The sequence below is a fragment of the Erythrolamprus reginae genome, chromosome 1 (genome assembly GCF_031021105.1).
Source record: "Erythrolamprus reginae isolate rEryReg1 chromosome 1, rEryReg1.hap1, whole genome shotgun sequence".
Lineage (NCBI taxonomy): Eukaryota > Metazoa > Chordata > Lepidosauria > Squamata > Dipsadidae > Erythrolamprus > Erythrolamprus reginae.
The window spans coordinates 415591715-415607192 of NC_091950.1; the positions used below are offsets into that span (position 1 = coordinate 415591715).

The window sequence follows — 15478 nt, forward strand, 5'->3', positions numbered from 1 at the left end:
AGGGTTTTTATCTGTTTTTAATATTGGATTTGTATATTGTGTATTGTGTTGTGAGCCACCCGAGTTTTCGGAGAGGGGCGGCATACAAATATAATAATAATAATAATAATAATAATAATAATAATAATAATAATCCCCCTGAAAAAGTGGTAGAAAATGAGCAAGCAAAACTACTGTGGGACTTCTGACTTCAGACTGACTGAATTCTGAAGCATAACACACCAGACATTGTGATCGTGGAGGAAAAGAAAGTATGGATCATCGACATCGCAATCCCAGGAGACAGCAGAATTGAGGAGAAGCAGCTACAGAAATTTGCGAAATACGAAGATCTAAAAATCGAGCTGCAACGACTCTGGCATAAGCCCGTGAAAGGTGGTCCCAGTGGTACTTGGCACGCTGGGCGCAGTGCCAAAGGATCTCAGCGGACATTTGAAAACCATCAGAATTGACAAAATCTCCATCTGTCAATTGCAAAAGGCCGCTTTACTGGGATCGGCACACATAATTCGCCGCTACATCACGCAGTCCCAGGTGCTTGGGAAGCGCCCAACTGGTGATAAAATATGAAATCCAGCATAGTGATCTCGTTTGCTGTGTTGTACTGACATAATGATGATGATGATGATGATGATGATGATGATGATAATAATAATAATAATAATAATAATAATAATAATAATAATAAACCGCTGGTTTAAGGGTAAGGTTTTCGAGGTTTTGGGGAAAATCTTCATTCCCACCCCACTCCAGGGGAAGGTTACTGAAAAATCCCCATTTCCTCCCAATCAGCTGGGACTCGGGAGGCAGAGAAGAGATGGGATTGAGGCCAGTCAGAGGTGGCATTTACTAGTTCTTGGAACTACTCAAAATTCCCCCTACCGGTTCTCCAGAACTGGTCAGAACCTGCTGAATCCCACCTCTGCTCAGTGATGGGCTGCTGCCCCTACGGGGGAGAGGGGCCGCCGCCGCAGTGGGTGTAGTAAGTTTATGCACTATTTATTGAATACTTACTAGTGTTTTATTGTCCTTCCTTTTCTAGCATCTTAGTATGATCCTTAATTACTTTTAAAATAGGACATAATTAAATAGTATGTTTTTACCCATCAACACTTTAATCATTTTAATCATTATCTGGAACTGAAATTTTATAGCAATTAAAAGTAAGTCGAACTACTTGCCTAATCTGTTAACCTACTGAACCTTGTGTGTTCGGTACAAAACCTTAAAATGTTACTGTGCTCCTCAACAGAAATGCTGTCTATCGTTTTGTCTTTTTTGTGGCTATTCAAATAATGTGACTTAATTAACTGAAAAAGAGTCCAAGCACCTATTTGAAAACTTATCTTGATCGGCAAGCAACTCCCACCCAGTCACATGACCTTTAAGCCACCCCCTGTCACATGATTGCCAAGCCACTCCCATCTGGTTACATGGCCAGCAAGCCCCTCCTACCTGGTCACATGACCATCAAGCCACACCCACACAATAAGCCACGGCCACAGTAAATTTTTTTGCAGCCCTTCACTGCCTCTGCTGTACAGTTCTGTATAGCAGCGATCTCCAACCTTGGCAACTTTAAGACTTGTGGGCTTCAACTCACAGAAGTCCACAAGTCTTAAAGTTGCCAAGATTGAAGACTCTTGCCGTAGAGAATGATGGTCTGTAGCTCATTAGACAAGGTTTTGGGTCAGGTCTTGGCATCTAGTGTTAAATAATCTGGTAAGAAATGATGGTATAAGAGATCCAGGTTTCTAGTCAAAGAGCCGGGATGGCGCAGCAGGTAGAGTGCTGTACTGCAGGCCACTGAAGCTGACTGTAGATCTGAAGGTCAGTGGTTCAAATCTCATCACTGGCTCAAGGTTGACTCAGCCTTCTATCCTTCCGAGGTGGGTAAAATGAGGACCTGGATTGTAGGGGCAATGTGCTGGCTCTGTTAAAAAGTGCTATTGCTAACATGTTGTAAGCTGCCCTGAGTCTAAGGAGAAGGGCAGCATAAAAATGAAATGAAATGAAAAAAATTAAATTAAATTAAATTAAATTAAATTAAATTAAATTATAAAATAAATAAATAAAATAAATAAAATAATTAAATTAAATTATAAAATTAAATAAATTAAATTATAAAATAAAATAAATAAAGTAAAGTAAAGTAAAATAAAATAATAAAATAAAATAAAATAAAATAAAATAAATCAATCTCTGCAGCATCTTCTGACAACTCTTAACGGTGTTATTCTTTGTCTCCCCAGGCCAAGCATGTCCGGCCTTCATCTCATGAAACAAGGCCCGCGATAGGAAGAAGGTGGATCTACAGAGAGATTTCACTGTTGCGTCACCAGCAGAGTTTGTCACCCGTTTTGGTGGGACCAAAGTTATCGAGAAGGTAAAGAATGGAACCTCCTTTCTTAAGGCCTAATTGTACAATTGTTGTTGTTTTGAGTATGGTAGAAAGAGAGAAGCCCCATCCCCATGGAATAATTTCATAGGTTTCTTTAAAGTCCCTGTTTAACTTAGAAGGGAATGGAATGGAATAGAACAGAAAAGAATAGAATAGAACAGAAATCTTTATTAGAATAGAAAAGAAAAGAATAGAAATTTTTATTTAGAATAGAATAGATTACAAATCTTTATTGAAAATAGAATAAAATGGAATGGAGTAGAAAATAGAATGGAATGGAATGGAACGGAACAGAATAGAATAGAACATAAATCTTTATTAGAATAGAAAAGAAAAGAATAGAAATTTTTATTTAGAATAGAATAGATTACAAATCTTTATTGAAAAGAGAATAAAATGGAATGGAGTAGAAAATAGAATGGAATGGAATGAAATGGAATAGAATAGAATATAGAACAGAATAGAAAACAGAATGGAAAATAGAACAGAATAGAAAATAGAATAGAAAATAGAACAGAATGGAAAACAGAATAGAACAGAAAATAGAACAGAACAGAGTAGAATAGAATAGAATAGAATAGAATTTTTATTGGCCAAGTGTGATTGGACACACAAGGAATTTGTCTTGGTGCATATGCTTTCAACGTACATTAAAATAAAAATATACATTTGTCAAGAATCATGTGGTACAACACTTAATGATTGTCATAGGGGTCAAATAAGCAATGAAGAAGCAATATTAATAAAAATCTTAGGATATACGCAACAAGTTACAGTCATACAGTCAACATGGGAGGAAATGGGTGATAGGAATGATGAGAAAAACTAGTAGAATAGAAGAAATCTTTATTTAGAATAGAAAAGAATAGAAGTCTTTATTTAGAGTAGAATAGACTACAAAGCTTTATTGAGAATAGAATCCATAGAATATAATGGAATAGAAAATAAAATAGAATAGAATAGAATACCTGTCACTGAACCAAATAGCATCTGAGAAATAAATCAAATTCCACTCCTATGCTCTCACACCGGGGAGATGGAAACATAGAAGATTGATGGCAGAAAAAGACCTCATAGTCCATCTATTCTGCCCTTATTCTTGTATTTTATCTTAGGATGGATCTATGTTTATCCCAGGCATGTTTAACTTCAGTTACTGTGGGTTTACCAACCACGTCTGCTGGAAGTTTGTTCCAAGCATCTACTACTCTTTCAGTCAAATAATATTTTCTCACGTTGCTTCTGATCTTTCCCCCTGACCTAATCTGGGCAATGTGGACATATGTCTGTGTCACTTGGGCTGTCGAGATAGTTATTTCCCATAGTTTGATTGAGGATTGTAAATCTGAACCATTTTATCCTTCCCCTTCCTGTTTCTTCTCCATCTAGGTCCTCATTGCCAACAATGGGATAGCGGCCGTCAAGTGCATGCGGTCCATCAGACGTTGGTCCTATGAGATGTTCCGGAATGAGCGAGCCATTCGTTTTGTGGTTATGGTGACGCCCGAAGATTTAAAAGCCAATGCAGGTGAGCTATGCTTCTCATGGTTCTTTCTGGAGTCTACGGAGAGGGGCGGCATACAAATCTAATAAATAATAATAATAATAAAAGTGGTAAAAATAGAAATAGAAATGGGAATGGAATGGAACAGAAAATATGGAATGGAATGCCGTCAATCTTCTATGTTTCTAGTTCAATAATCATCACAGTTGCTTCTTCTACTTAGTTCTTTCGTGGATGTTGTGAGTGGTCCTCGACCAACTCTGATAATGATGAAATTGAAAATGTTAATTTTAATGTTTTAAAATTGTTTTATAATTTTAGGCTTCTAAACCTCCCAGAATCACTTATTTGAGCTGAAAGAAAGAAAGAAAGAAAGAAAGAAAGAAAGGAGGGAGGGAGGGAGGGAGGGAGGGAGGAAGATAGATAGGAAGGAAGGAAGGAAGGAAGGAAGGGAAAGAAAGAAAGAAAGAAGGAAGGAAGGAAGATAGGAAGGAAGGAAGGAAGGAAGGAAGACAGGCAGGCAGGCAAGAAAGAAAGAAAGAAAGAAAGAAAGAAAGAAAGAAAGAAAGAAAGAAAGAAAGAAAGAAAGAATAAATTCTACCAGGAAGCATCTTGGTTCTTTTTGCAGTCATTAGGCCCCAATTTTTTTAAAAGGAAAATAATTCCAAAAAGAATTGTTCCCTCATGAATGTTAAACTCAATTGATACACATATTATTTTTTTAAAAAATCTGATTTGGAAATGTAGAAGTAACTAATTAATTGAGCAACCGAAATACCCTCTTCTTTTTCATATTTTCAGAATATATTAAAATGGCCGATCATTATGTTCCGGTACCTGGAGGTCCGAATAACAATAACTATGCTAACGTGGAACTGATATTGGAGATTGCAAAACGGATACCTGTGCAGGTGAGAAGCTGGAAATACAGAACTTTAAAATAAAGAATGCTTACTGAGGATGTAGATGGCCTTATTCTAAAATACAGTAGTTGTTTGCGTAGGTTTAGTTAAGCATGCTATCTATTTTGGTTTGGAAACTAGGTTTGATTAAAACTTAACATGTTGTGTGAACAAGCCAATTGTGGTTTATTTAATTCCCATAGTTCAACAGCTTATGGCTTAGCTTGTTGTGAATTCAACTTGTGATTGTCTGATCTTCCTTGATACGTTACAGAAGAGATTAGATTAGATTAGATTTATTGGATTTATATGCCGCCCTTCTCCGCAGACTCGGGGCGGTTCACAACAATGGCAAAAACAGTACATAGTAACAAATCTAATATTTAGCAATCTAAATTACAGTTTTAGGTTAAAAAGTCCATAAAAGCAACCCCAATATATATAAAAAACAAGCACACAATCAATCATACACAGAAACTACATGGGGAAGGGGGAGATGTTTCAATTCCCCCATGCCTGACGGCAGAGGTGGGTTTAAAGGAGTTTACGAAAGGCAAGGAGGGTGGGGGCAATCCTAATCTCTGGGGGGAGCTGGTTCCAGAGGGTCGGAGCCACCACAGAGAAGGCTCTTCCCCTGGGTCCCGCCAGACGAAATTGTTTAGTCCACGGGACCCGGAGAAGGCCAACTCTGTGGGACCTAACCAAGAAGAGTTTGCTTGTTCACTGACCTGATCAGATTTTATAACTGCACCAATGTGGCCACCGGTTGGGAATTCTGGGAGTTGTAGTCCAACGGATCAGGAAACGTGCAGGATGGAGAAGAATGTCCTCAAGTTTGCAAGGCATGGAGAAGAAACTAAGAAGAGGTGGAGAAACTAGTTGTAGTAACGGAAAAGAAAATTGTTTGTCCAAAAATGTTTGTCCATAAAAACCATGCATTATTTGGGGAAAGACCAACACTGACAGAACTCTCCATGCTGTAATAATTAATAATAATAATAATAATAATAATAATAATAATAATAATAATAATAATGTGTTGAAGAAAATTTGGGGATTGAGTTTGGAATGTAAACTGTCCTGAGCAAACATGGAAAAATTGTGAAAAATAACAGTAAATAGATAAGGATATTACACACTGTGCTTCCGTGGGTTTGGGAAAAGCAAAAACGCCCCCATTTTTGTTTTATTCATTTTTAAATGAACAGATGTAAGCAGTGAAGGGTTGCAAAAAAAAAAAATTACTACTACATTATGGGTGTGGCTTATTTTGTGGGTGTGGCTTGCTGGCCATGTGACCAGGTGGTAGCGGCTTGGCGATCATGTGACCGGGGGTCGTGGCTTAAAGGTCACGTGACTAGCTTAACGAATCCCAGCGACCGATAAGGTCCCACAGAGTTGGCCTTCTCCGGGTCCCGTCGACTAAACAATGTCGTCTGGTGGGTCCCAAGGGAAGAGCCTTCTCTGTGGCGGCCCTGGCCCTCTGGAATTAATTCCCCCTGGAGATTAGAACTGCTCCCACCCTCCTTGTCTTCCTTAAACTACTCAAGACCCACCTATACCGCCAGGCATGGGGGATTTGAGACATCTTTCCCCCAGGCTCCTTATAATTTATGTTTGGGATGTATGTGCTGTTTGGTTTTTTAATTATGATAGGGTTTTTAGTTATTTTAATATTAGATTTGTGCCATTATAATATTGTTTTTATCGTTGTTGTGAGCCGCCCCGAGTCTTCGGAGAGGGGCGGCATACAAATCTAATAAATTGAATTGAATTGAATTGAATTAACGGTGGCCAGCTTGACGTCACTCAAATCAAGGGTTTGAGTTAGGGTTAGGGTGCCTGGCCTCTCCTTGCATCAAAGAGATACAATTTCCCTCTCTATTTACTATTACTGAGCATCCAAAATATACTATTTAACTCTCTCTCTATATGCCATATGTGTACATACATATTACACATAGGCGCACAAAAATATACATTATCTACTATACAAACTGCATGTGTATGTACACACACACACGCACGCGCTGCTCTTCTAAAATTATACACAACCGCATTTACTGCGATAGGAAAAACATTTTGGAGTCTTCGGAGAGGAGCGGCATACATGTCCCCAAATAAAAAAGACATGGAAAAAACTCCAAGGATGGATTTTCGATATTACCACAATTAAACTGAGATTAAAACCAGAGACCTTTCTTCTAGGCATAATAGACAAAAAACTTAAAAAAGACTATTATTATTTGATACAACATATGATTACTGCAATCAGAATTACAATAGCACAAAATTGGAAAAAAGAAGAAACACCATCAGAAAGAGAAATGATAAAAAAAAAAAATGACTGTGCAGAAATGGACAGATTAACCCAAAAACTTAAAAATAAAGAAGAATCAAAATATTATGAAATCTGGAAAAAAAATTATGACTGGGTAGAGACAAGGAAAAACCCCCAATAACAATAATGGTAGTAAATAAACTAGATGTTCTTAAAATCATTCCGAGACACAAAATTAAGATCAAACCCATCTGACTTTAGATTAATTGTATGATAGAACAAATGTGTGACAACCGCTGATGCCATAAGCTGCATATTGATATCAAAAGAAAAAAATAGAATTGTTAGGTCAACAGTTCAACAGGGAGGGAGGGGGAACTAGGGGCAGCTCTGTATAAAGTATCTTAGAATTTAAGTACAACTATACAAATAATAATTATACTCTGAAATGATACAATATGTACAACACTATATATCTGCTCTTTTTTAATCTTTGTATTGTAATAAAAAATATTTTAAAAACCCAAATCTAATTATTAATAATAATAATAATAATAATAATAATAATAATACCCAGAGCCCAGAAGGGGGAAAAAAGAAAAAAAATTCAAAAGTTTTTTACCTGTTCTGCGTATCTGACTGTACCCGGAAGCAGTGTTTCCTCTAATTTTTTTTTTGGGGGGGGGGGGCGGCAAAGTATAGTGTCTGAGCGGCAGTCCCTTCGGGACTGGGCGGCACAGAAATAATAAATAAACAAACAAACAAACAAACAAACAAATAAAAAACCCACCCTGTTTTGCCTCAGAGAATTTCAAAATAAAATACTGTACTGTGTGTCTATAGCAGTGAGCTCATAATAGGGCAACTCTATCAATATCAAAATGCCACTTAAATAGTTGAGCTAGTTTCAAACTAGATTTTGATTTTCTTTCTCTCTTCCTTACTCCCATTCTTTTTCTTTCTCTTTTTCTTCCTCTCTTTTTTCTATCTGTTTCTCTCTCTTCCTCTCTTCCTCTCTCTCTCCTTCCCTCTCACTCTTTCCCTCTCGGCTTCTGGGCAGGTTTGGAAAACTCTGAGTTGATGATGATTTTTAAGTGAGCAATTGCTCACTGCTCAGCTTAGAGGGAACTATGCCCGTAAGATCCCATCCCTGGATGTAAGTGAAGGACTGCTGTATTTGTTTTAGATCTCATCACAAGGAAATCTGACTTCTGTTTTTCTAATTCCAGGCCGTGTGGGCTGGCTGGGGCCACGCGTCAGAGAACCCAAAACTTCCAGAACTGCTTCACAAAAATGGCATTGCTTTCATGGGTAAAGTGTTCCAACTTCATCTCTAATAGATTCTAATTAGTTTATTGTTGCAAGGGATCTCCTGCCAGAAGACAACAGCTCGTGTTAGGAATGGAATAGCTTTTCTAATTTGTATTCTGATGGGCCGTCCCTCAAAAGCACTCCTAAAAGATGCACCGGAGCATTCTGCCGACATGTCCCAACCGCCCGTAATTACAGGGTCATTAGTCCAAAAAGACACACACCACACGATAGAAGGAAAACCAAAAGTCTTTATCTACAGAAAAGCAGAAAAAAACTCCCTTTTGAAATGTCAAAGGGATTTTCTGGTACACACAAGGCACAGGTTGAATGCAATCCAATTTCTCACCCAGTAACTGGGAAATTGAGTCCAATTCCAAAGTCCAGAAATTCCACACACAGTCTTGAACAGGGAAAGAGCAAAACCACAATCTTGCCGAACTATGAATCAGATAAACCTACACAAGGCTAAACCAGCACGCTGTTCTTTTTATCTGTAGCACTAATTACAACAGCCCCACCCAACCCCAGGTGGCCTCACTTATCTCCTGTAATAATACTTCAGTTGTTCTCTCCTATGCATCACTCTACGCATGCATGGGTCCGTCATAACTTCTTGTTCAGAATCCAGGGATGATAAGGATGATTGATCTCTTCCTGGGGTGTCTGCCAAACTCCCCTCTTCCCTGTCACTCACGCTTCCTTGGTCAGAGGAGACTTCGTCGGCAGATTCTATCAGGAGCAAAACAGTCTTGTGGTGCGTTTTATACACCGAAAAATACGATAATTGAATAATGATAGATTGTAACCTAACGTAGATATGTATTGCTATTAAAAATACATAAGCTGAATGTAATAATTATGTTTATTCTGATCAATTTCATTTGTATTGGGATGTATGGTGCCCAGGTGCCACACTTTTCATACATTAATTTGAGATTTTTATAAATAATAGTAATAATAATAATAATAATAGTAATATACTTTTTTTAAAAAGCACAGTTGAAAAAAAAAATAAAAAGAGGCAACTTGAGAAGAAAATCCTGAAGAAGTAGAACAAAATGAGGAATAAATCAGTTACTGTAGATAAATATCTAGGAAAGCAATTAACACAGTTGAGATGGACATGATAAGCCATGTGGCATTCAGTAAATCAAGTAAATGAAAAGAACAATTTTGATCTTGCTGTTGAACCTTTATTATTATTATTTATTTTGTCTTAGGTCCCCCAAGTCAAGCGATGTGGGCATTAGGAGATAAAATTGCTTCTTCTATAGTGGCGCAAACTGCGGGCATCCCTACCCTTCCATGGAGTGGCAATGGTAAGACACGTTCAAGGTCATGTGTTTATAGACTGTATTTCTCCATATGGAAATGTTGTTTAAAATAAACCCTGAGAAATGATGTGGGATAGTAAGCAGATTTGACCCTGGGCGACTTTTGGTGCTATTTGAGCTTGGTGATTTTCTAGCAAACATTTCATTACCGAACTAGGTAACATCATCAATCCTAGGAGGAAGTGGGGAGAATGAGGAAAATTTAAAAAGTGATATAAAAACACCAAACACCAAAACTAAAAAAGGGGTTACTTCTCACTCCCTTCCATACAGATACAGGTAGTCCTCCACTTACGACCAGGATTGAGCTCCAAATTTCTGTTGTTGAGTGAGTTTTGCCCCATTTTATGACCTTTCTTGCCACAGTTGTTAAGTGAATCACTGCAGTTGATAAATTAGTAACCTGGTTGTTAAGTAAACCTGGCTTCCCCCTTGACTTTGCTTGTCGGAAGGTGGCGTCAGGGGACCGCACGACCTTGGGATACAGCAGCGGTCATAAGTATAAACTACTTGCCAAATATCTGAATTTTAATCACAAAGGTTGTATCTGTGAAAGAAAAACAGTCATATCATTTTTTACATGCCATTGTAACGTGCAATGGTCATTAAATGAACTGTTGTAAGTTGAGGACTACCTGTACAATAACATTGATCAACACAAAAAAATAACCAGCAAAGGTAATATGTCTGTTTTATGGAGTTTGATGTGCTGATTCCAAAAATGTGCTTAGTTTTGCTCTATCGTGTAAATTTTCTGATATAGAAGTATTTCTCTTATTACGTTATTTCTACATTTTCAATGTATGCGGTAATTACTGTTTTCTTAATGTCACCAGTATATTTCTTATACCCACTAAAGGGCAGCCATTCGCGACCCTACTGGAAGGCTCCAATGGGGGGCAGCGTGCGTGCACGCATGCAAGAACCCACCCTTCAATTTCCTGCGCATGCCCAGAATCGTGGTCCGAAGCAGTCCCCGCCCGGCAGCCACCAGCGGGAAGAAATCCTCTGTGAAGGAGAACAGCTCATTGATTGGAGCGCCTCTCCTTCCTGGCTAGCAGGCGAAGCGGTAGCGGCGGTCTCAAAATGGGTGAACAGTGCGGTCAGGCGGTAGGGAAAGCAAGTAGAATGCTTGGCTGCATAGCTAGAGGTATAACAAGCAGGAAGAGGGACATTGTGATCCCCTTATATAGAGCGCTGGTGAGACCACATTTGGGATACTGTGTTCAGTTCTGGAGACCTCACCTACAAAAAGATATTGACAAAATTGAACGGGTCCAAAGACGGGCTACAAGAATGGTGGAAGGTCTTAAGCATAAAACGTATCAGGAAAGACTTAATGAACTCAATCTGTATAGTCTGGAGGACAGAAGGGAAAGGGGGGGACATGATCGAAATATTTAAATATGTTAAAGGGTTAAATAAGGTCCAGGAGGGAAGTGTTTTTAATAGGAAAGTGAACACAAGAACAAGGGAACACAATCTGAAGTTAGTTGGGGGAAAGATCAAAAGCAACATGAGAAAATATTATTTTACTGAAAGAGTAGTAGATCCTTGGAACAAACTTCGAGCAGACGTGGTAGATAAATCCACAGTCACTGAATTTAAACATGCCTGGGATAAACATAGATCCATCCTAAGATAAAATACAGGAAATAGTATAAGGGCAGACTAGATGGACCGTGAGGTCTTTTTCTGCCATCAATCTTCTATGTTTCTATCTCCCCGGTGAGCTGTTCTCCTTCTGGGTGGGGTGGTGAGATTCGGTTGCTTAACTTTTCAAGATCGGTAGCCCTTTAAGAGATACAGTAGCTTCCATTAAGGCAGCAAGATTGGGCAGTATGGATTTTGGTTCATTCTAGACTTCCGAGATATGAGCAATTGACCCTTTTCTTCTATCTTGAGAGAAAATTCTCCAACCATGAATGTAATTCATTTCCCCTGCTCTTCCTTCCTTCCTTCCTTCCTTCCTTCCTTCCTTCCTTCCTTCCTTCCTTCCTTCCTTCCTTCCTTCCTTCCTTCCTTCCTTCCTTCCCTCCCTCCCTCCCTCCCTCCCTCCCTCCCTCCTTCTCCCTTCCTTCCTTCCTCCCTCCCTCCCTCTCTCCCTCCCTCTTCCTCCCTCCCTCTCCCTCCCTCCCTCCTTCTTTCTTTCTTTTTTTCTTTTTTTTTCTTTCTTTCTTTCTTTTTGGCTCAGATCCGCACAAGTGAGTCCACAAAGTTCAAATTCTGGTGATGAAATTTAAATCCAGATATGAACCCAGGCCAGGCAATGGCTTTTGAAATCTGTGAGATCTGATTTTGCAACTAATTAGGAAAGAATCGAATAGAGTGCAGAGGGTATTGCAATCCCTTTCTGGCATGCAAAAAGCATTTAGAAATTGTTTGGAGGTGACTGGGGAGAAAATTATTTCTGGGGAAGACAACTGGCAGGATCACTTCTGATCTCCTGTCGCTATGCAGAGTGAGTTAGATTGACTGGCTAAGTCAGAGGCGACTTTAAGATTTGTGGACTTCAACTCCCAGAATTCTCCAGACAGTTTTAGTTTGCTGGCTGGGGAATTCTGAGAATTAAAATCCACAAATCTTAAAGTTGCCCAGTTTGAGGATCTCTGGGCTTAGGATCAGATTATTTAAGGGACCACCTTCTGCCTCGTGCATCCCAGTGGCCAGTTAGGTCTCACAGAGTGGGCCTTCTCCAGGTCCCGTCAGCTAGGCAATGCCGTTTGGCAGGGCCTAAGGGAAGAGCCTTCTCTGTGGTGGCCCTGGCCCTCTGGAATTAACTCCCTCCAGGGATTCGTACCACCCCCACCCTCCTGGCCTTTCACAAAGCTTTAAGAGCTCACCTTTGCCGTTAGGCTTGGTGCCGTTGAGTGTTACACCTAGCTCTGGCCAATGATTAGAATGTATATAGAATTAATGTGGATGATTGTTTTTAATGTATTGGGGTTTTTAGATTTAATTTTAAAACTAGATTTTTTATACATTGCTCAAAAAAGTAAAGGGAACACTCGAAGAACACATCCTAGATCTGAATGAATGAAATATTCTCATTGAATACTTTGTTCTTTATAAAGTTGAATGTGCTGACAACATGTGAAATTGATTGTCAATCAGTTTTGCTTCCTAAGTGGACAGTTTGATTTCATAGAAGTTTGATTTACTTGGAGTTATATTGTGTTGTTTAAGTGTTCCCTTTATTTTTTGAGCAGTGTATATTGTATTATTGTATTTATTTTGTTGGGAGCTACCCTTGGTCTGCAGAGAAGGGCGGTATAGTAAGTAAGTAAGTAAGTAAGTAAGTAAGTAAGTAAGTAAGTAAGTAAGGAAGGAAGGAAGGAAGGAAGGAAGGAAGGAAGGAAGGAAGGAAGGAAGGAAGGAAGGAAGGAAGGAATCTCTCTGCAACCTGAAATGGAGTGTTTAGCTTAAGGCTCTTCCCTTCCTTTTTAAATGCAGGTCATCCTCGACTTACAACCACCACTGAGCCCAAAAATTTCTGTTACTAAGTGAGGTTTTGCCCCATTTTACAACCTTTCTTGCCCCCGTGGTTAAGAGAAAGACTGCAGCTGTTAAAAGTTAGTAGCCCGGTTGTTAAGTGAATCTGCCTTCCCCATGGACTTTGCTTTGCCAGAAGTTCCCAAAAGGGGATCACGTGACCCTGGGACCCTCTAACGGTCATAAATGTGAGTCAATTGCCAAGGGTCTGGATTTTGATGCCACAACTGTGGGGAATGTTGCAAGTGTGAAAAGTAGTCATAAGTTCCCTTTTTTCCAGTGACATTATAACTTTGAACATTATAACTTTACCCCAATCAGGAAACTGCCAAACTAACTCAACAGTAAACAGCTCAACCAAATACAGTAGTACGTCGCGATACGAACCCCTTGTCTTACGAACTTTTTGAGATATGAACCCAGGATTTGGGATTTTTGTGCCTCTTCTTACGAACTTTTTTCGCCTTATGACAGTCGGGCGGCAGCGCTTCTCGGCGGCCTCACAAACCCAAACGCTGAACTGTTTCAAAAGGTGACAGCTGGGCGGCGGTGCCTAGCGGAGCGCCGTTTTTGCAATTTTTTTCCCTTCCTTTCACGCATTAATCCATTTTACATTGTTTCCTATGGGAAACATTGTTTCGTCTTACAAACATTTCGCCTTACGAACCTCCTCCCGGAACCAATTAAGTTCATAAGACGAGGTATCACTGTACTTAGGTCTTCAAGCTGTGCAACTTTAAAACTTGTGGACTTAAACAGTTGTAAATGGAAGACTATCAGTATTGCCTATTCTGTCACGAAGGTACTTTCCAAACTTGTTCCTTCCTTATCCCAAATAGTTTATCAGAAGAGTCCCTTTTACCCAATGTAGATAAAACCCATTAAGTCAATTTAAATGTCCTGGTTGTGATTGGGTAATGTACATCATTACTCAAAGAAAAACCAATTGGGAAATGTTCCTTTAAAGGAGAATATTGGTAGGTCAGGGTTTATTTATTTATATATTTAATTAATTTATTTGTCAAACATATATAGAATAGCTGTAGCTTGTATAAACATAATGTAAGTAAAAAGTAATGATAAAAGAGGACAACAGGACAGTAATAATAATAATAATAATAATAATTATTATTATTATTATTATTAATTATTAATTAGATTTGTATGCCGCCCCTCTCTGGAGACTCGGAGCACAGGGATGGTAGGCACAATGGTGCACTTATGCACACCCCTTACAGACCTCTTAGAAATGGGGTGAGGTCGATAGAAGATTTTGGGGTTTGGGGAAGAAACCACAGAGTCAGGTAGTGCATTCCAGGCGTTGATCACTGTATTGCTAAAGGCGTATTTTCTGCAGTCGAGTTTGGAGTGGTTTACATTGAGTTTGAATCTATTACGTGCTCATGTATTGCTGCAGTTGAAGGCGAAGTAGTCATTAACAGAAAGGATATTTTGGTATATGATTTTATGAACTACATTTAGATCAGATCGGAGGCGACGTAGTTGTAAATTGTCTAATTCCAGTATTTCAGTTCCGGTGGAATAAGGTATTTTGTTGCAAGTAGAGGATTGGAGGACTCTTCTTGTGAAATATTTCTGGACTCTCTCGATTGTATTAATGTCTGAAATGCAGTGCGGGCTCCAGACAGGTGAGCTAGGTTGAAATGAGGGGGTTCTTGGTACTTTCTGAGCTTGGTTGTTTTCTTCGAGACATTTTATTACCAGACTAGATAATATCATCAGAGCTAGTAAGGAGTGGGATTTGCTCTCAATTTATCGTCTAGCGGCTTGTTTGGGTCTTTTTTGTTTTTTCCTTATCTCGCTACCAGCGATCAGCTTGAGCATAGATTAACTCCAAGGTTAACCCCAAACCAATAATCAAGTAAACAATACCCCAATCAGGGAACAGCCAAACTAACTCAACAGTAAACATCTCAACCAAATAGCTTCTAAGACGGAGGTCTTCAAACTTGGCAACTTTAAGACTTGTGGACTTCAACTCCCAGAATTCTGGAAGTTGAAGTCCACAAGTCTTTAAAAGTTGTCAATCTTGAGTTGTCAATCTAAGACCACCCGTTACAGGGCATCCAATAGAATTTACACTGAGAAAAAAAAATCTATTCTTCACTAGCACTGATGACCTAACCTAGTTTGGGTAATGAAACGTCTACAAGAAAATAACCAAGCACAGAGAGCAATAGCAATAACATTTAAACTTATATAGAAACATAGAAACACAGAAGACTGACG

The 15478-nt window shown here is 39.0% G+C and overlaps 1 protein-coding gene across 1 annotated transcript in view; it reads left to right on the plus strand.

Annotated features, from left to right (window-relative positions):
- The first annotated feature begins 2252 nt into the window (after positions 1-2252).
- Positions 2253-15478, plus strand: part of ACACA (acetyl-CoA carboxylase alpha) — a 312028-nt gene continuing 298802 nt past the window's right edge. Inside the window, 6 exon segments of the mRNA XM_070735330.1 lie at positions 2253-2289; positions 2291-2386; positions 3791-3929; positions 4707-4816; positions 8318-8399; positions 9623-9721. Coding sequence (XP_070591431.1) covers positions 2260-2289; positions 2291-2386; positions 3791-3929; positions 4707-4816; positions 8318-8399; positions 9623-9721 — 556 coding nt within the window. The 5' untranslated portion in view covers positions 2253-2259.